The sequence below is a fragment of the Colobus angolensis genome, unplaced genomic scaffold (genome assembly GCF_000951035.1).
Source record: "Colobus angolensis palliatus isolate OR3802 unplaced genomic scaffold, Cang.pa_1.0 Scaffold162, whole genome shotgun sequence".
Lineage (NCBI taxonomy): Eukaryota > Metazoa > Chordata > Mammalia > Primates > Cercopithecidae > Colobus > Colobus angolensis.
The window spans coordinates 5,398,647-5,420,514 of NW_012114733.1; the positions used below are offsets into that span (position 1 = coordinate 5,398,647).

General features: G+C 37.5%; 1 protein-coding gene across 3 annotated transcripts in view; it reads right to left on the minus strand.

Moving 5' to 3' along the window:
- JAK2 (Janus kinase 2) overlaps positions 1-21,868 on the minus strand; it is a 158,410-nt gene that overhangs the window by 115,316 nt on the left and 21,226 nt on the right. For all 3 annotated transcript variants that reach the window (XM_011937329.1, XM_011937330.1, XM_011937328.1), the window contains one exon: positions 5,032-5,280. In XM_011937329.1, coding sequence (XP_011792719.1) covers positions 5,032-5,257 — 226 coding nt within the window. In that variant the 5' untranslated portion in view covers positions 5,258-5,280. The remainder of the gene's footprint in view (positions 1-5,031; positions 5,281-21,868) is intronic.

Sequence of the window (21,868 nt, forward strand, 5' to 3'; positions counted from 1 at the left end):
GATTCCTCAAGGATCTAGAACTAGAAATACCATTTGACCCAGCCATCCCATTACTGGGTATATACCCAAAGGATTAAAAATCATGCTGCTATAAAGACACACATACACATATGTTTATTGTGGCACTATTCACAATAGCAAAGACTTGGAACCAACCCAAATGTCCATCAATGATAAACTGGATTAAGAAAATGTGGCACATCATTTTACTTGATACCCAAATGTTATTAGAATCTTCCAACAACAGGAGGAAGAAAAACAATCTTTGTGCCAGAAAATTGTAGGGAAAGAATGAATGAAGTGTGTTGTGGGACTTGAGCTTAACAGTAAATGCTGAGAATGATTTGGGTATTGGAGTCTGAATATGACCAGGAAATTCAGGGCAATAGAGGGTAATGGACATATTTTGGTAATATTTAGAGCAGGATTTCTCATCAGAGACCCAGGCCTCATCCCTGAAGAGCCGGATTTAATTGGTCTGTGGTGGAGCGTGGACATGGGGATCCTTACAAAGCACCCCTGGTGTTAGCAACGGGTCAACCAGGTTGGGAATTATTGATTTGCATCGAAGTTACCTGCAGGACCCAGAGTGAGGAAGTGAACAGCTGGTTACAGTGATTATTGGGCTTTCTCATAATCATTTCCATTATTTATACTCACAGGTCCGCATTACTCACATACGTGGAAGAAATGGGGTGATAAGTAATATCTTTTTCACCTTGGATTCTGTGAAACTTCCTGATGGATATGTACCTAAAGTAGATGATACCGTCAATGTGGTTATGGTGGAGAGCACTCAGTTCTGCTTTAAGTGGAGAGCGGTTTCTATCATCCCAGCACAAAAATCGTAATGACAAAGCTTTTTTTATTCTGTTTATCTTTCCTTCTATGAGCAGTAAAGGGGCTGGTTTAACTGAAAAGGTTAGCTTAGTAAGCTTAAATAGTATTTTACATATGGCTTTTCCGGCAAATCTAATTGAGATACTGGCTAGTTCAATTGGACCATGAACCCAGCTTAAGGAAATAACATCAATTAAAAAGCATGCTAAATTAGCTTGCTAGGCACTGGAGGAAAGGAGTTCTCAATTAAAATGAACACTGCCATTAAATTTGAATTCCATGTTTCCCATTAGCAGCAGCAGATTCCAGGATGACGGAGGCCTGGGGCGGCCCTAAAGGGAACCTCAGAACCAAAGCATTTAACTGAAAAGGCAGCAGGGACAGCATGTTAAAGACATGATTTAAAGTTACAATTTAACTTCAGTTTTGAGTCCCCCTTATGCTGTCTGTACAATCTGTATTGTTCCATAGCCTCTTTCATCTTCTGTCATTCACATAATTTGCAATGTTTATTGTTTCCTTATGTTCCTTCTTCCCCATGCTAGAATGTAAACTCCACAATGGCAGGATGTGTTTTGGTCTGTTTTTTCTTTCTTTCTTTTTCTTTTTTCTTTCATTAAAGCATCACCAACACTTAGAAGAAGGTGTCACAGACTCAAGGAGCAGATAAAATATTATTAACTTCAATGACTGAATGATTGGGCCAGCAATGATATTTGGCTGTGTTTCATTCATCACTGGTTCCTTAGTAATAAAATTGTTGAGCAATGAAAAAAAAAAAGAAAATGTGGCACATATACACCATGGAATACTATGCAGCCATATAAAAGGATGAGTTCGTTTCCTTTGCAGGGACATGGATGCAGCTGGAAACCATCATTCTCAGCAAACTATCGCAAGGACAAAAAAACAAACACCGCATATTCTCACTCATAGGTGGGAATTGAACAATGAGAACACTTGGACACAGGAAGGGAACCATCACAAACTGGGGCCTGTCGTGGGGTGGGAGGAAGGGGGAGGGACAGCATTAGGAGATATACCTAATGTAAATGACAAGTTAATAGGTGCAGCACACCAACAGGGCACATGTATACATAGGTAACAAACCTGCACGTTGAGCACATGTACCCTATAACTTAAAGTATGATAATAATTTTTAAAAATACCCATCAAAAAAAAGGGAACAGACTCTATCCACTTAAACAAAAGAAGAAAAGAAAGAAGGAGCAGGAAAGAGACAGAAGAAGGGAAGGAAGAAGCGTAACAAAGAAGAAAGAAAAACCACCATCAGGCCCAGACAAGATTTATATTTGAGTTCAATCAAACATGAAAGACAATTCCATCTTATGTATACTATCACAGAGAATAGACCAAGAGAGAACAGAAAAATTGACACATTTTGTGAATTTAGTTTGACTATGATACCAAGGGTAATCTCAATAATATGGATAGAAAAATCTTAAACTTTACTTCCATGATTATAGAAGTAAAAGAGTAACATCAGTGAAAATGGTGGAGTAGGTAGTTCCAAGGGCCTATCCTTCTCCACAGCAACAGGGGGGAAAAATGAGTAAAAACTGTCAGAATGAACTTCATATATAGAAAATAGGCAAAGATATGCAGCAATCAGATAAATGCTGAATCAAGAAAATAGCAACTAAAAATGGCAGGAAAGTTGTGCAGCATTTTTACTTTACCTTAACCACCCACTACCCCTACATCCTGCCTAGCAACCCCCGCTTCACTCCCTCTAGTTAAGCAAAGTCTTGAAGATGGCAATTGGTGTTCCCAGTGTGAAACTCTGGTCCCTGGCTCTGGAGTGAACAGAGCTGACCTTAATCTCAAAAAACTGTTTTCCTTTCTTTTGACCTGACTAGGGACTGACTGAAGAAACGATGCAAAGAGCACATCTATGTTCCACTTAATTCAGGACTTTCTCGGGCAGAAAAGCAGCTACACAGAAGACATTCACTGAAAATATTGCAAATGAACAACCTGGAGCAGAGGCCTAAAGTTGAGGCAAACAATAAACACACTGAAAACACAATGAAAACCAAAAGAGATGAGAGAGGAGAGTTTCTTTGGGAAATGACAGCACTGAAAAGCATCTCTATGTATTGGAGAGTAGAAAAGCCACATGCATGCCTAAGGAATGGCAATTAGAAGAAAAGACCCTAAGCTCTCACCTCAAGCTGTTCTTTAGAGTCAGCACAAGCAGGAAGGGAAGGCTAAGGCAGAGTTGTAAATGTACTGGGTAAACACTGAATGAGTGCCCCAACACAGAGCCAATCTGCAAAGACTGAAAGAGTTGTTCTTTTCTATTATTTTCTTTTGGCTCTAGGAATTCAATAAAATCTGTCAAAAAAAAAAATCTTACAAGCTAAAAATCAGTCTTACAAGCTAAAAATCTTATAAGCTAAAATCTCACAAGCTAAAATCTTACTAGCTAAAAAAAATCTTACAAGCTAAAATATCTTACAAGCTAAAAAAATCTTACAAGTTAAAATCTTACTACAAGCTAAAAGATCAGAGATTTCAGAGACTATATACAACAAAAAATACAGACTTTACAATATAGTCGAGATCACTGACTAGAGGTCTCTCATATCCACTTCCCCCACTAAAAACTAAAACCATGAGTATATAATCACACTTTAAGTAGATTATCCAACAGGAACACTGGTATTCAATAGAAAAGCAAGGAAGGAGATGAAACAAGACAGCCTGCTCTGCCGGGAGTGGCAAGAAGCTGGGAGAGACTCCACATACGGAAAGGGTAAGTGAAAGATGCCCAATGGTCCACATCCTACTGTGAACCCCTGCAATTTTAGTCACAGGAGAGACCCTAGACCCTTGCAGGACAAAAAATTAACACAGAGGGCTGCCCAGAGACAGCACAAAAGCATTTCCTATTCCAGTGAGGAAGTTCACACTGGGTCCCACACTCCCCCTGAGTCCTAAGCAGCTACAGCAAGATGACATTTTGGAAGCCCAGCTCACAACAGAATGTGTACTCCCCTGGGGCCCAATGGCACCATAAAAAAGAATGTAATCATGTCATTCACAGCAACATGGATGGAACTGAAGGTCATTATGTCAAGTGAAATAAGCCAGGAACTGAAAGACAAATATCACAAGTTCTCATTCATGTGTAGGAGCTTAAAAAGTTGATCACGTGAAGGTAGAGTGGATTGGTAGCAGTGACTGCCAAGGTTATATAGGTGGGAAGGGGGAAATGAAGAGATGTTGGTTAATGGGCACAAAAATACAGACAGAAGGAACAAGTTCAAATGTTTGACAGAAGAGTAGGGTGACTATAGTTAACAACAATGTATTGTATTTTTCAAAATAGCTACAAGGAACTTGAAATGTACCTAGCTTCCTCCAACTTACACTTAATGGCTATTCTGACCTATACTGATCTTAAATTAAACAGAATAAATTTATGTCATCATACATTCTTATAAATACTATATTAGACATTTAATTTACCTCTACAAACAAAATCATACTACAATTCTTCAAAACAAAACTTATGCGTCAACTAGTCTTTCTATTAAAAGAACATTTAAAAATGAGATACCATGATAAAAGGCTCTATAGTAACCTCACTGGTCTAGTAAAATGTGTTAGCTCTACAGAAAGAGTTCTCTGGTTCATAGTTTTGGTCCACAGATAATATAACCAGGTCTCAAGAGTAAAAATGATTTCAAGATACACCAAAGATATGAGAAATATATATATATACGAGGAAAGATTGGCAAAGGTCTTCAGAAGCTAACTACAAGAAAATGATGGTTTGTCAACCATTTAATCAAGATGTTAAATCAAATACATATTTCAAAACATTAATTCTTTGCTTTCATGTTGCTCTCAGGATCTAGCTTTAATATTAACTTACGTCATGAGATAGCCCATGACAGGATGTAATTATATATGTAATTATAAAGAATACTCAGCAAACATTTATGGCCATCAGTTTGTTTTGATACCTAGCCCAAAGCAGATTCACCATAAGTTGTACTCCAGTACCACTTTCATTTTCTGTGCATGTGAAAACACACATGCCAGACATACAAGCATTAAAAAAATAAAATATATATATTATGCATGTACCTAGTATTAGCATAGCATAATTAAAACAATAATACATGGATTAAAAAGGAAAGGCTGTTTTTTAATGCTTACCACAAGCTTTAGAAGCAGCAATACAGATTTCTTCTGCAACATACTCCCCAGATGGAAAGGTCAGATAATCTGCCTCAGATTTCCCAAGGGAATGGTAAAGATACACCTGAAGGACTGGATCTATTTGCTTCATAGAATTGGCATTTCCAGAAATATCACCATTCTGATATATAGAAGATGTGGATGTTTCCTCCATTTCTGTCATAGTAAGGCAGGCCATTCCCATGCAGTCTTTTTCAGAATATTTGCCTGTAAGAGAAAACAATAAAGTTACAAATGGGCTGGGTGCAGCGTCTTACACCTGTAATCCTAGCACTTTGCGGGGCCGAGGCGGGCAGATAGCTTGAGCCCATAAGTTGGAGACAAGCCTCAGCAACACGGTGAAACCTCATCTCTACAAAAAAAATACAAAAAAAAAAAAAATTAGCTGGGCGTGGCAGCACGCACTTGTAGTCCTAGCTACTCTCAGAGCAGAGCAGAAGAATCGCTTGAGCCTGGGAGGTTGAGGCTGCAGTGAGCCTCCGCACTCCACCACACTCCAGTCTGGGTGACACAGCGAGACTCCGTCTCAAAAATGAATGAATGAATGAATGAATAAATAAAGTTACAAATGTAAATAACATTGATAAGGCATCCTTCATAAACAAAGAAGGACTGCTCCTTGACAGCAATGGCTGTCAAATCCATTAGCTGGATAAATAGCGTATACTACTACATACAAAGCACAATGCAAGAAATCACACATTTTAAACTTCCTGTGGACAAAGATTATAAAATTCCAGTTAACAACCTAATTGAGGAAGATGATATAAATTCCTAACATGAACAAACAAGCATTAAACTCAGTTACAGACAACAGAAGAAGAGATCTCAAATTGGGGGAAGAGGGGTCCAGAAGGCTGACTAGAAGTATCTGGTACTAGCCTCCTCCACAAAGAAGAACCAAAGTAGCAAGTAGATAATCACACTTCGAATAGTTCGTCTAAGAGAGAACACTGAAATTCAACAGAAAAGTGATAGAACACACCTAAAGCAAGGAAGGAGAGGGAAGTGGGGCAGCCTGCTCAGCCAGGATCAGCCAGAAGCCTAGAGAGCCTGCAAAATGTGGGGAAAGAGTAAGTGAGAGACTCCCAGTGGCACATATTTTCACCACAAATTCCTGCAATCCCAGACACAAGAGAGCCTCTCAACTTTCATGGGCCCTGGGAGTAACACAGGAGCTGCCTGGAGATTGCACAATGACATTGCCTTAGAGAGGGAGCTTACGCTGATCCAACATACCCCCAATTCCTAAGCAGCTACATGACAGTGCCATTTTTAAAGCCCAACCCCCACCAGAATGCATCCTACCCTGGAGTCCAATAGCCCCCGCATATCCCCCCACCCCTAGAGCCCCACTGACATCCTCCACCCACAGTCACTTCCACTGCTGGCTGCTGCCTATGGGACCAAAGCACAAGCCATTGGCAGTAACCCCACTGCTCCCAGCAGAAGGGCTGCCATACATTTGTATGTGCCCTGAGGACAAGCTCTACCACCTACAGCTGCCACCATTGCAGGCTGCTGCCGCTAGTGTCAAAATACATGCACCCTGAGTATAGCTTCATCACATCTGCAGACTCTACCTGCAGCTGCAGTGCACACTCCCCAGCCAGCTCCCTACAACTGCTCCCACTGAGAGCAACCCCACCCCTCCCCAGCATCAGGGCACAGCACAGCCACTGCCGCCCCCACCTGAACATTCCACCAGGAAATTGGAAATCATCCCGTTCCTGCCCACCGTAAACAGCACCTGCTCACACTACTGGAGGACCTGAGGATACTCTCATCCTGCCCAGTTCAGCACCCCACTGCCAAGTACCCAAGCATGTTATCTGGGGGCCTTGGGATCGCACCAGTTTGTCCACATCCAGTGTCAACTGAGCATTCCACTTGGGGGTCTGAGGATGTGACCCACCCAACCTGCCACTACCACCACAGCTGGTTCCCACTCACACTTGCCACCTGCAGGTTTTGGAACTTGCCTACCCAGCCTATCGCTGTCACCGCCAACATAAGCACAGACAATTGGAGAGCCAGAGGTTGTCCTACCATTGCTACTGACATGGCCCATGCCATGCTCACTGTCCAGGGGCCTGTGGACCCACTCAGCTGCCCAGCCCATCACTGCCACTGCTGGTACCCAAACAAGTCACCTGGAGACCCAAAAATTGGACTGCCTGGACCCATTAACACCATTACTAATGTAAGCCACCCTGGGGCTAATGTACAGGCATGGTTGTCCAACTGCTGCCACCACTGAGGACTGAGGATCGGTTCAGCTGGTGTCGCCATCCCCAGCAAAAGTTCACCACAGCCTTCACAACCACACACTATGCCACTGAGGAAATCACAGACACCACTGATGCTGTTTACAGAGGAAAAAAAATCTTACAGAGACTACACTACTGCATGCACTCAGATTCAAACCCAAAGTGCCCTGGCCAACCAACACCCCAAACAAATCTTCAGGAAAAAGTCCTACCCTATGAAATTTTTTTGCAAATGCAAAAAAATGGAAGTGACTATTACACCAGATGTGTAGATATCAAAGTAAGGTCACAAGAAACATGGAAACATGAGGAAATATGACATCACCAAAGGATCACAATAATTTTCTACCAAAAGATTCCAATCCAAAAGAAATTCATGAAATGCCAGAAAAAGAATTTAAAAAATGATATTAAAGAAGCTCAGGGAGATACAAAAGCATACAGACAAACAATACAAAGAAATCAGAAAAACAACTCAGGATATGAATGAGAAATTTACCAGAGAGAGATATCATTTAAAAAGAAAACAAGAAACCCTGAAACTGAAAAATTCATTTAATGAAATAAAAAGTACATTCTAGAGCATATACAATAGACTAAATTGAGCAGAAGAAAGAAGTTCTGAAACTGAAGAATTCATTTAATGAAATAAAAAGTACATTCTAGAGCATATACAATAAACTAAATTGAGCAGAAGAAAGAATTTCTGAACTTGAAGACAGGTCTTCTGAAATAACCTCATTAGACAAAACTAAAAAAAAAAAAAGAATGAACAAAGCCTGCATGACGTATGGCATACCATAAAGAAACCTAGTATTAGAATTTTCAGTATTCTGGAAGACAATGAAAATACAAAAGGAATAGAAAACCTGGTAAGTGAAATAATAGCTGAAAACTACCCAAGTGTAGCAAGAGATTTAGACATCCAGATACAGAAGCTCAGAGAGCCCCAAAAAGAAAATTCCAAAAGGTTCTCCACAACACATTAGAGTCAAACTGTCAACAGTCTAAGACAAAGAGAGAATTCTAAAAACAGCAAGAAAAAAGTGTCTAAGGCAAGCTCCATCAGACTAACAGCAGATTTCTCAGCAGAATCATTACAGGCCAGGAGAGAATGGAACAACAAACCTGACAAAAACAAGAAATGGGGAAAGCAGGGAAAATTGGCTAGCCAGAAGTAGAAAGCTGAAACTGGATCCTTTCCTTACTCCTTATATGAAAATTAATTCAAGATGGATTAGAGACTTAAATGTTAGACTTAAAACCATAAAAACCCTAGAAGAAAACATAGGCAATATCATTCAGGACATAGGCATGGGCAAGGACTTCATGTCTAAAACATCAAAAGCAATGGCAACAAAAGCCAAAACTGACAAATGGAATCTAATTAAACTAAAGAGCTTCTGCACAGCAAAAGAAACTACCATCAGAGTGAACAGGCAACCTACAGAATGGGAGAACATTTTTGCAATTTACTCATCTGACAAAGGGCTAATATCCAGAACCTATAAAGAACTCAAACACATTTACAAGAAAAAAACAAACAACCCCATCAAAAAGTGGGCAGAGGATATGAACAAACACCTCTCAAAAGAAGACATTCATACAGCCAACAGACATATGAAAAAATGCTCATCATCACTCGCCATCAGAGAAATGCAAATCAAAACCACAATGAGATACCATCTCACACCAGTTAGAATGGTGATCATTAAAATGTCAGGAAACAACAGGTGCTGGAGAGGATGTGGAGAAATAGGAACACTTTTACACTGTTGGTGGGACTGTAAACTAGTTCAACCATTGTGGAAGACAGTGTGGCAATTCCTCAAGGATCTAGAACTAGAAATACCATTTGACCCAGCCATCCCATTACTGGGCATATACCCAAAGGATTATAAATCATGCTGCTATAAAGACACATGCACACGTATGTTTACTGCGGCACTATTCACAATAGCAAAGATTTGGAATCAACCCAAATGTCCATCAGTGACAGACTAGATTAAGAAAATGTGGCACATATACACCATGGAATAGTATGCGGTCATAAAAAAGGATGAGTTCATGTCCTTTGTAGGGACATGGATGCATCTGGAAACCATCATTGTCAGCAAACTATCGCAAGGACAAAAAACCAAATACCACATGTTCTCACTCCTAGGTGGGAATTGAACAATGAAATCACCTGGACACAAGAAGGGGAACATCACACTGGGTCCTATTGTGGGAAGGGGGGAGAGGGGAGGGATAGCATTAGGAGATATACCTAATGTAAATGACGAGTTAATGGGTGCAGCACACCAACATAGCACATGTATACATATGTAACAAACCTGCATGTTGTACACATGCACCCTAGAACTTAAAGTATAATAAAATAAAAAATAACGAAATCAAAAAAAAAAAAAGTGCTGAAAAAAAAAACCCTGCAAGTTAGGATACTATACCCAGCAAAATTATCCTTCATTAAGCAAAGGAGAAAGTTTTTCTGCAGCAAGCAAAAGCTGAGGGAATTCAACACTACTAGATCAGACCTACAAGAAATGCTTGAGGGAGTTCTACATTTGGAAGTCAAAGAACAATGTTAGGGCCAGGCACAGTGGCTCTGGCCTATAATCCTAGCACTTTGGGAGGCTGAGCCAGGCAGACTGCTTGAGCCCAGGAGTTCAAGACCAGCCTGGACAACATGGTAAAACCACATCTCTACAAAAAAATACAAAAGAATTAGCCAGGCATGGTGGCAGGCTTCTGTAGTCCCAGCTACCTGAGAGGCTGAGGCAGGAGGAACACCTGAGACCATGGAGGTCGAGGCTGCAATGAGCCATGATCGCACCACTGCACTCCAGCCTGGAGGACAGAATGAGAGCAAAACCCTGTCTCAAAAAAGAAACAAACAAACAAACAAAAAAGGACAATTACTACCATTATGAAAAACAGATGACGAAAGTATCAAACCCAATGGTAAAGCAAACACACACAGACAAGAAAGGATTCATATGTTATCACTATAGAAAACCAACAAATCACAACGCTAAACAATATGAGAGAAAGAAAAGAACAAAGGACCTACAAAACAACCAGAAATCAATAAATAAAATGACATGAATAAGCCTTCACATATCAAGAATAAACTTGAATGTAAACAGATTAAACTTTCCACTTAAAAGATAGAGAATGGCTGAGTGTATTAAAAAACATGACCCAACTATATGCTACTTATAGAACCTCGTCTCACCTTTAAAGATACACATGGACTGAAAGTAAAGGGATAGAAAAAGATATTCCATGCAAAGGTATATCAGATACAACAGACTTTGAGTCACAAACAGTAAAGAGACAAAGAAGGTAATTCTATAATGATAAAGGGATTAATTCATCAAGAGGATTTAACAATTCTAGAACTTCTAATATATCAAAACAACAAAACCCTGCAATTACTGTAACAGATATAAAACTACAAGATTTTTGAAGTTCATCTGCGATTGGATATGCAACTTTAAGGAATTAATTTGTTCAAAAATACATAATTCCTTGAAATCTATTACATCATATCTTATTATAGTCAATATTAAATGCAGCAAAAGCAGTTACAAGAGGGAAGTTTATAGCAATAAATACCTACATCAAAAAGGAGAAAAGATGTCAAACAACATAACATTACACCTCAAGGAACTAGAAAAAGAAGAACAAAGCCCAAAGTTAACAGAAGGAAGGAAATAATGAAGTTCGGAGCAGAAATAAATGAAATAGAGACTATAAAAATGATGGGAAAGATCAACAAATCTAAGAATTGGTTTTCTGAAAAGATAGAAAGTTAATTAAAATGAAGTTCTTAGCAGTAAGGAGTAAATTTGCTAGAATTTTATCAATTTGTGCTCACCATTGACTTTGGATTGTTTTGTGCTCACCATTGTTTTTGGTCTTCCTTCTGGACTCACTTTTTCCTGCTGAAATGTATCTTTTAGTAGAACTTCCAGTGAGGCTCTGTGGGTTTTTAAGTTGTAGTCTTTGAAAAAAATTTGTTGCCCTCACTCTCAAAATCCTATTTATAATTTTCTTATCCCAGAACTTTAAAGATATTACTGCATTGTTTTGTGGTATCTATTAACATAAATATGAAGTCTGCTATCACTCCTACATGTCATTGCTTTACCTCAAGTAGTTTAAAACTTGTTTGCATTAGCAGCAATGTTCTGCAATATTTTTGGAAAGGTTTTGATGTGGGTTTTTCTTTATTTTGATCAAAAGTGACGATATACTTTTAATCTAAAGATTCTTGTCTTTTTTCTATTCTAGGAAATTCTCAGCTACTATGCAGTCAAATGCTACTTCTTTGTTATTTCCTCTAAATTATTTTACCTGAACTGTTCACTGACCATGGAAGCCTCTCAAGCTCACTTCCATATCCCTCCATTTCTTTCTCATGGTGAAAAAGTTAGGATAATGGTTAGCTTGGCAGGGCTGGGATAGTGGGAAGGCATGGAGAATAACTGGCATGAGGCACAGGGAGACCTCTGGGATGCCTTCTGCCAGTAATTCTGGTGATATTCTATTTCTTGATCTAAGTAGTGGTTAACAAAGGTGTGTTCACTTTATGAAAATTTGTTAAGCTGTGCATTTATGAGCAGCACACTTTCCTGTTTGTGTGTTACATTTCAATTAGAGGTTTACCTATATTTTTAAATTTTATCCGGAAAAAATTCATTTTTCAATTTTAATTTTGTTGACTATTTTTCTTAGCACTGCGTTTCTTCATATATTTTGCAATTTGGTTTGCAGGCTCACTGCACCATTCCTCACCTCGCCCTCAACACACAAACATACACAATCTGTGGTCACCCTACTCATCTAACAATTTGTGGCTGCCACAACTTAGCCTAACTGGGCTATCTATATATCTAGAACCAGGTCTTATAACAGCAGGTTAAAATTCCTGCCTTGAGGAGGTATCTGATACGATGCAGATGCAGTCAGTCACAAGGCAGGAGATACTTCGCTTTATCCTGGAGTTCCTAAATCATATCATTTCATCTTCCTAAGTTTGCAACTTATCCAAAGCTATAGCAATAGGCAGCATTTGGCAGGAGGTTCCCCTTCCAATAGTCTATTTGGAGGGAAGCGATGGCTGGCAGTAAAAGTAACATCCTGGACCTGCCTCTAGTTGTCCATGTTGTACCACAAGAGTAAAACTGTCTCCAATGCCTACTTCTGTACAGGAAACCCAGCAAGCATGGCATAGGCTTTAACCACACTCATTATTTTGCACTTATAATCTATATGTATGTACAGCTTGATCTATTTTTATTCAGGATTTTTTTTCTCTTTTTATATTTTAATACGACGCAATCATGTGTTTAGAACAGAAAGGATGTTAACTGGAAATCACACTGCCTTAAGCATACACACATACGCCAGAATTCCATAGGCACTCAGTAAATGTTTCCTGAATTTTAATCATTTAGAAAATGCACTGATGCTTTTCTACGAAAAAGAATCAAAAGAATTAAGTGACTTGAATTGGCTTTTTTCTTTTCCTGGAAGTACATGACAAGAAAGAAAACAACAGGATCACTTGAGCCCAGGAGGTCGAGGCTGCAGTAAGCAGTGATTGTGCTCATGTCACTGCACTGCACTCCAACCTGAGTAACAAAGTGAGAACTTGTCTCAAAAAAAAAAAAAAAAAAAAGAATACAGTGATCACAACTAACTATAGTCAGCATTACTGCTTTGATTTGTGCTAAGGTGCCAGCAGTTTCACTCACTATTACTTCTGTACCATTTGTGCATATGTCGATTCAATGAAAAAGACATTTAACATCTTGGCATTATTATGAAAATCATTTTAATTTCATTAAACCCTTGAATAGGTTTTTAGGATACCCAGGCATCCTCTAGAGAGCACATTCTGAGAACTGCTACAATTCTTCATCTAGTCACAAACCTCATGCATATTTACACCAAGAAACACATTACAAGAATATTCATTGCACCTCAGCTTCCAATGGCAAAAACTGCAAACAACCCAAACTATCAGGAAAATAGGTAAATACTTTTGTGCATTTATAGTATAGAATCTGTTCCTCGGTTGTTAAAATAAATGAACTATAGCTTTATGCAACATGGGTAAATCTTAAAAATACAATGTTGTAAAAGCAGTAAGTTACAGAAAACTGTAAGCTGTAAAATACCGCTTTTCTAAATTTCAAAAACAAGCAAAACTGAATAGTACATTGTTTAGGCATATACATGTGTTAAACCTACCCTCTGCCAAAAAAAAAAAAAAAAATCAAAAATCAAGGAAATGTTAATCCCAAAATACAATACACAATGGTTACTTCTGCAAGACAGACAGGAGGATAGCTAGGGAGAAACATGTATGTAGGTGCAAACTGCTGGCAACGTTCTACTTCCTGGGGTGGGTGGTGGTTTCATGAGTGTTTAACATATTGTCCTTTATAACTCTCATATAAGTTACATCTATTCTAGTTTTACAGGATTTTTCCCTCCTAAATACAATCAAATGCACAAATCTTAAGTGTACCAGTCAATAGGTTTGGACACTGCATATACCTATGTAACCCAAAGCCCTAAGAAATTATCAGCATCCCAAAAAGTTCTTTCATGCCCCTTCTCCATCAATCCCTGCTCCGACCACTCAAGTGGCCACAGATGTTCTGATGTTTTCCCACCATAGATTAGATTATGATTGTGCTCACTGTCTTGTACCACTAGAATGAAAGTTTCCTGAAGGTAAGAACCTTAATGTATTATTTACTACTACATTCAGTGCCCAGGATACTCTCTGACACATGAAAATTGTTGAATAAATGAAGAGTATATAAAAGCTATAATTAAGTTTCATCAACATGTGTTGATTAATAAATCTGTTGAATAAGAGGCTGGGTACAGTGGCTCACACTTGTAATCCCAGCACTCTGGGAAGCCAAGGTGAGAGGATCACTTGAGCCCAGGAGTTCAAGTCCAGCCTGGGCAACATAGTGAGAACCTGTCTCTACCAAAAAAAAAAAAAGAAAGAGTAAATACAAGTTTTAATAAATTTCAGTCAATCTGTACACATACATTCGAAAACCAGTACCTCAAATATCACATTTTAAAAGTTCTTATTTTCAAACTTTACTCATATACTACATAATTCTAAGAGACACAACATTTCAGATCAATAAATATACATAAAGTAATGCAGTAGATTAGAAAAATTACTAACCTGGGAGCCAAGAGACCCAAAAATAAGTTTCACCCTTTCTTATTGCAAACTAGTTACCTGACAAATGAATCTCATCTTCCTCACTTGTATAATAAAATTAATTAAATTTCCACTGTTCCTCCCAACTCTTAAAAATCTATGATTTATAGTAAATTATACATCATCTAAGTACAAAATAAATTTTAAAAATTAAGTGCTACAAAATGACAAGAAGAAAATGATCATAATTACTAAAAACAAAGGTTTTAGAAGTTTCACACAATAATTAAAACATAGGCTGAACCTTAAAAGAAAAATAGAATTTTGACAAGTAATGAAAAACAGGGCATTATTGGCAGGGAGAAAGCATGCAAAACATGGAAAGAGGAATGTACACAACATGTTCCTAGAACAAAGCAGAGACAAGTTTGGCTGGATTGGAAGGTTCAGATAGGTCAGTGCTTCTCAACTTTTCCACAGAAATGTCCCAAAAGGCAATGGAGTGGTCTGAAGAAGAAGCCAAGAATCTAAAATACATTTGAAATATGTTTACCTTTAATATCCATGTGATTCTGCATTCTATTGCAAGATATAAACATTTTGATTTACTTTTTTTTAGTATACCAAAATTTTATAGTCCAAGTAGATAAACTATGTTTTTCCTACAATTATTCTTATACTACTTTGGTAAAACTAAATATGGTGAGGTGAAATGTAAAAGAATTTTGTATTGTACTCTAAAGACCACTCATATTTTTTTTATCACAAAAGAAGAAGATATAAGTTATTAGAAAAAAAGTGTTTTGGGTTGTTTTCTTATTGAGCAAGAAAGAAAATACAAACAGAAAAGAGGTCTTAACAAGCTTTCATACTTTGAGACAAAAAGAATTTGGTCAACCTTTATTCTTCTCTTTCTTTCACCCCTATATCCAATCCATCAATATGTACTGATAGTTTTACTTCCAAACTATATTTCAAATCCATCCAATGGCTTTTTTTCTCCACAACTACCATCATACACTAAACAGCTATTATTTATTTCCTGAATTATTGCAATGTCCTCCTAACTATTTTCTCTAAGTCTGCTTTGCCTCCCAGTAACCTAATCTCCACACAGGAGCCACCCTCATATTTTACGAATGTTTAGACTAAAATTCCATTATCTGTTTGCTGCCTACCTCTCCAACCTCATCGTACAACTCTTGCTATGTGCTCTTTCCACTACTAAATTATAGGCTTCAATATCTTATAACTCAACAAAGAACCTCATCTGCCTTGTCGAACAATCTAGTCTTAGCAGGTAGAAAAATCCTGAGATACAAATCTTACTAAATATTTAATTTATTAATGCTATGCTCATAAAAATAACAAAATAATTATTTTATTACACATACAATATAACTTCAGAATCTCCAGACCAAGGCTGGGTTGCCTCCCTTAATGAGAAGTTCAAAAAAATCATGTGCATTCTCTTCTGCCCCAAACACCAAGGAAATGATAAATAATAACAATTTTAAGTAATTTTTAACATATAGATTTTTGATAATGAGAGAGTAGTTTATACTAACTAATGTTCCTGATAACAATTATAAACTTTTTAAGAATATATATTTATAAAAACACCATTTGAAGGCATTGTCAAGGAAACAAAAGCAGATACAAATCAGGAGGGATATGACCCTTGAAAGAAGGGGAATACACTGAATGAAGCCCACACTTTTCTTCCATCCTGAGACAACTACACATACAGTCTGTTGTGTACAGGCAGGGGCCAGAGGAGGGGACAGAGCTCTTGTAAAAAGCTGCAGTCTTACTGGGTGAAAGTATCAGAGAATGAAGTTTGGAGCTGCTAGAAAAGCTAAAAATTGAGGGCAGAAATCTCAGGAAAATGGGAGCCAGTGGGGCCTGACTCTTGAATCCCCATCCATAGGATGAAAATCCAAGCCCAGGGAGAGGTAATAGCTAGAAATCTGAAAGAACTGGGAAGAGATTTCAATAGCTATCTGGTCCTGAAGAGTCAGGGTTTAGTGTTAGAGGGAACTGGTAAATATCTCAGGCTTTCCACTGAAACTCCAGAAAAGCCACACTGGAAGAATAAGAGCCACTTACCAGAACTAATGGCAAAACTGAAATAGACCTGTCCCAACAAAGCCTAAAACCAAGCCTCCATAGGATCAAGTTGATCTGCTAGTAATTTAACTGCCTGCTAGAACAAAACTCATTACTTCAAAGAAAGATTGAAATCCACACCATCTGGAGTTTCTACACAATCACCCATCATGTACAATAGTCAGTTGAAACTTATTAAACATGAAAAGAAAAATGGAAGAGTTAAAAGAAAAATATATATAATAGAAATGGACCCACAGCAGACCCAAATGTTAGAATTTAAAGACTTTGTTTACTATGATACATATGTAATAGAATTTACAGTAAAAAAATTAATATAATGCATGAAGGTAAAGAAGCCATATGTAAACTCTACAATATCAAGAAATCTAAGCCAGGAGTCATGGCTCATGCCTTTAATCCCAACATTTTGGGAGGCCAAGGCAGGAGGATTGCTTGAGTCCAGGAGTTCAAGACTAGCCCTGGCAACATAGCAAGACCCCTTCTCTATGAAAAAAAATTTTTTTTTTAATTAGCTGGGCATGGTGCTGTGTGCCCGTAGTCCCAGCTACTTGGGAGGCTGAGGTAGGAGGATTACTTGCACTCAGGAGTTTGAGGGTGCAGAGAGCCATGACCACACCACTGAACAACAACAAGAGCAACAAAGTCTGATACATATAAGTGGAACAGAGGACATACTTGAAAAAATACTGGCTAAATGTTTTCCAAGTTTGTTTTAAAAAATCAAACCACCAATCCAAAAAGTTCATCTGAATCCAATCTATATAAATCCATACTTAGTCACATTATAGCCAAACTGCTAAAAACCAAAGACAAAAAGAAAATCTTAAAAGCAGTCACATACATACAGGAGAACCAAAACAAGAAACAGAATTGACATCTCTTCAGAACTAATGGAGGCCAGAAGACAAAGTACTCGTAGGGAGTAGGGGAAAAAGCTGTCAACCTAGAATTCTATATCCTGAAAAATAATTCTCATACTACTGGATCTGTTGTATTATAAAAAATAAGAAACAAATATGTTTTCAGATAAATGGATGCTGAGAGAGTACATCACCAACAAACTCATGTTACAAGAACTGGTAAAGAAAATCATTTGGATTAAAGGAAATATTACATGTAAACTCAGGGTTACAGATAGGAATGAAGAGCTCAAAAATAGTAAATATGTGAGGAATTATAATATTATTATTCTTCCATTTCTTAAATGTATTAAAAGACAATTGACAGCCAGGCGTGGTGGCCCACACAAGTAATCCCAGTATTTGGGAGGCTGAGGTGGGTGGATCACCTAAGGTCAGGAGTTCAAGACCAGCCTGGCCAACATGGTGAAACCCGGTCTGTACTAAAAATACAAAAATTAGCCAGGCATGGTGGTACACGCCTGTAATCCCAGCTACTCAGGAGGCTGAGGCAGAATTGCCAACCCTGGAGGCAGAGGTTGCAACGGAGGTCATGCCACTGCACTCCAGCCTAGGTGACAGAGCGAGACTCCGCCTAAAAAAAAAAAAGACAATTAACAATTGTTTAAAGCATGAGTAACAACAGTGTATGGTAGGGCTTAAAATAGATATAAAAGTAAAACAAGTAACAACAATAGCTAAAAGGAGTAAAATTAAAAGTTTATATAAACGAATTCATGACAGCTCTGACAAATAAGAAAAGGTGCTATCAGCAAATCAGAAATTTAAAGGGAAGATCAAAAGTAGATAGGATTAGAATGACGGAGTAGAGGTTTAAATAGACTCCATTTAAAACATACGTAGGCTAGGTGCTGTGGCTTACGCCTCCAATCCCAGCAATTTGGAAGTCCAAGGCAAGAGGATCGCCTGAGCCTGGAGTTCAAGACTACCCCCAGCAACATTACGAGATCCTGTCTCTACAAAAAAGAAATCTAAAAATTAGCCAGCATGTAGTGTGCACCTGTAGTACTAGCTACTTGGGAGGCTGAGGTGGGAGGACGGCTTAAGCCCATGAGTTTGTGCCTGCAGTGAGCTAGGATGGTGCTACATCACTGCAGCCTAGGCAACAGAGCAAGACTGTCACTGTAAAAAAATTTTTTTAACTGAAGAAAAAAAATGCACAGAAGAAGGCATCAATAAGCATAAAAACAGTTGTCTGCACACACATAAAAAGCATAAATATGCAATGATCATCAAAGATTATTATACAGTTAGGATGGGGATGGGGCAAGGGTGGTAGGCATAAAAGAGTAAGACCAAAATGGACCAGAAAACAAATGACCCCAGAAGAAACAGATAATGCAGGGAAGAGAACTTGGTTTAAAATCGTCCTTGGTATTCTCAGAGAGATTTAAGAATATTTTAAAAACATAAAGCATCACTAGATTATGAAAAAGGTGCAGAGAATAAAAAAAGTTTACAAAATTTTTTAAAAAGTCCTGACTAGTAATGAAGAGAGCCTGGGCATTTCATAGTGTTTCTGTGCTGCTCTATCCTGGTTCTGTTTCCATTCTGTATCAGATGTACCCACTATACACAATTTTGTGGATATTCTTTATGGCTTAATTCTTTATCATGAAGCAGTATTTTTCTTAATTTTGCCTCTTTTGCACTTCCTATAGAAATAAATAAATGGATCGTTCTCTCCTTTCCCACAGGTGTTTACCACTTGCTGATGTCTGAGCCTCGGGCCACCCAATTTGCTCATCCATTCCAGTTATTTTAAGATTTGTGTTGTTCCAACTTATGTGTTACTGTTATAGAAAATGCTGCTCTAATCATGCTTGTCAAAGTTTGCAAGTGGCTATGCATAATACATTCTCTATACATTAAAGAAAAAAAGATAGATGACAATTCAGTGAAAGAGTTGAATAATACAACTCAAAGGACCAAATTAGTAATTTGGAAGACAGTCAAGACAAACTCCCAGTTCCTAGACTCAGAAAGAAAAAGAGACAAAGACAGAAAGAAAAAAAATATGATGAGCATAAAAGTAAGAAATATGAAGATCAATCCAGGGAGTACAATTCTAAAGAGAAGCTCTAGATGCCAGAATTAGAACACAGGGAAGAAAAATAATAGAAGAAATTTTATTGGTGTTAAACATGCCTGGGTTCATACTAAAAAGATCTGCTGAGAGAAGATAACATTTAATTTTTTAAAAACTACTGACACAAATCAAAGCTAAGGGTCCAAACACCAAAGATAACAAAGAAACTCTAAAAGAGTTCAGTTTATCTCTGTCTACTCAGAGCTTCTACCCACACATATAAAACTCACTGATGAAAACACATGCATTCAGATTGGTCCCTCTTTAGATTCATACTCAAATGGGCCCTTAGTGCTGCTCAACTATCATTTTATATTTCTTTAGACCATTTACTCTCCCACTATCCAAGACAACTATTTCATACTTTCTCCTCCTTAATCACCAAAACTGCCAGCCCTTTTCTTAATCTCCACTTCCTACATTTGACTGAGAAATACAAGCAATCAAAAGCAAACACCTAACAACTGAATAATGCATAACCTTTTCAAATGAAGCTGGAATATTTTAGAAAGTAGACCACATATTAGGCCATAGAATTATCAACAAATTCTTAATGAAATCATACAAAATATAATTTGTACTCAAAACAAACAATGGAACAAGCAAACATTTTATATATTTGGGACCCATAATATTGACTTAATGTTGTATAGACCATAAAAAATTTATATAATTCTTAAAAGTATTGAACAAATAGGAACACTGAAGAATATCGCATAAAAATGTGAAACTCAGCTTCACCATTACCCACTCATTTTATTCTGTGTAAACAGTTTGATAAGAATTCTCATTATTAGGGCCAAGCATGGTGGCTCATGTCTGTAATCCCAGCACTTTGGGAGGCTGAGGCGAGCGGATCATTTGAGGTTAGGAATTCCAGGCCAGCCAGGCCAATGTGGTGAGACCCTGTTCTCTACTGAAAATATAAAAATTAGCCAGGTTTGGTGGTGCACGCCTGTAATCCCAGCTACTTGGGAGGCTAAGGTAGGAGAATTGCTTGAACCTGGGAGGCAGAAGTTGCAAGAGCCAATATCGCACCACTGCAGTTCAGCCTGAGCAACAGAGTGAGACTCCACTTCCAATAAAAAAATACAATTTAATAATAATAATAATTCTCATTATTAGGCTGGTGCAAAAGTAATTGTGGTTTTTGCCATTAAAGTATGAGCAAAAACGCAATTACTTTACTGCCAACCTAATAAAAAGTATATTAAGTTGCAAAATAGGACATATTTTGCATTCAATTACTTAGTATTTTATAAATTTATGCTATTATTAATACTGCAACAACAACAAAAAACTCATGTATGCATTGAAAAATGTGAAGTTCTGCATCTGAGTTAATGGAAATTTGCCAATGGCATCTAAATTAAAAATCTCTTATGGAAAATACAACCACTAACAAAAGTATCACAGCATATACAGAAAAAAAAAAAAACTAGAAACCCCGATATATTTGTAAATTAATCAATATACTTTCATAGAACCCATGGTACAAAGAATAACTTAAAAAATACTTTGAATCAATAATGAAAATGAGTAAAATGCAGTAAAAGTGTATACTAAGATATTCATAATCTTAAATCCATACACGAGAAGAGAAGAAAGGCTGAACAATATTATTAAATAAATTTTCTTTTCAGGTAGTTGCGAATGGAATTAACAAATTAAGTCAAAAACCATAAAAATGAAAATACTTAAGAGCAGAAATCAGAGAAAAATAAAAAGAAAATAAAAGCAAAGTAAAAAGTTGGCTTTTTAAAAGCATTAAAATTGATAAAACACTAGCACTGATCAAGAAAAAAAGAAGATAAAACATAAATTAACAATATCGGGAATTAAAAAGTAGACATTATTACCAGAGCTTACAATATTGAAACATATAAAAGACAACAGGAATATTCTCCAATTTAAAAACAAATGAAGTTTCTTTTAAAACAATTTACTAAAACTAGCACAAGAAGAAACATAAAATTTGAATAATTCTATATATAATTGATATGGTTTGGCTCTGTGTCCCCACCCAAATCTCACATTGAATTATGATCTCCAATGTTAGAGGAGTGGCCTGGTGAGAGGTGACTGGGTCATGGGGTGGATTTCCCCTTTACTAGTCTCATGATAGTGAGCGAGTTCGCATGAGATCTGTTTATTTAAATTTTTTTTTTTTTTTTTT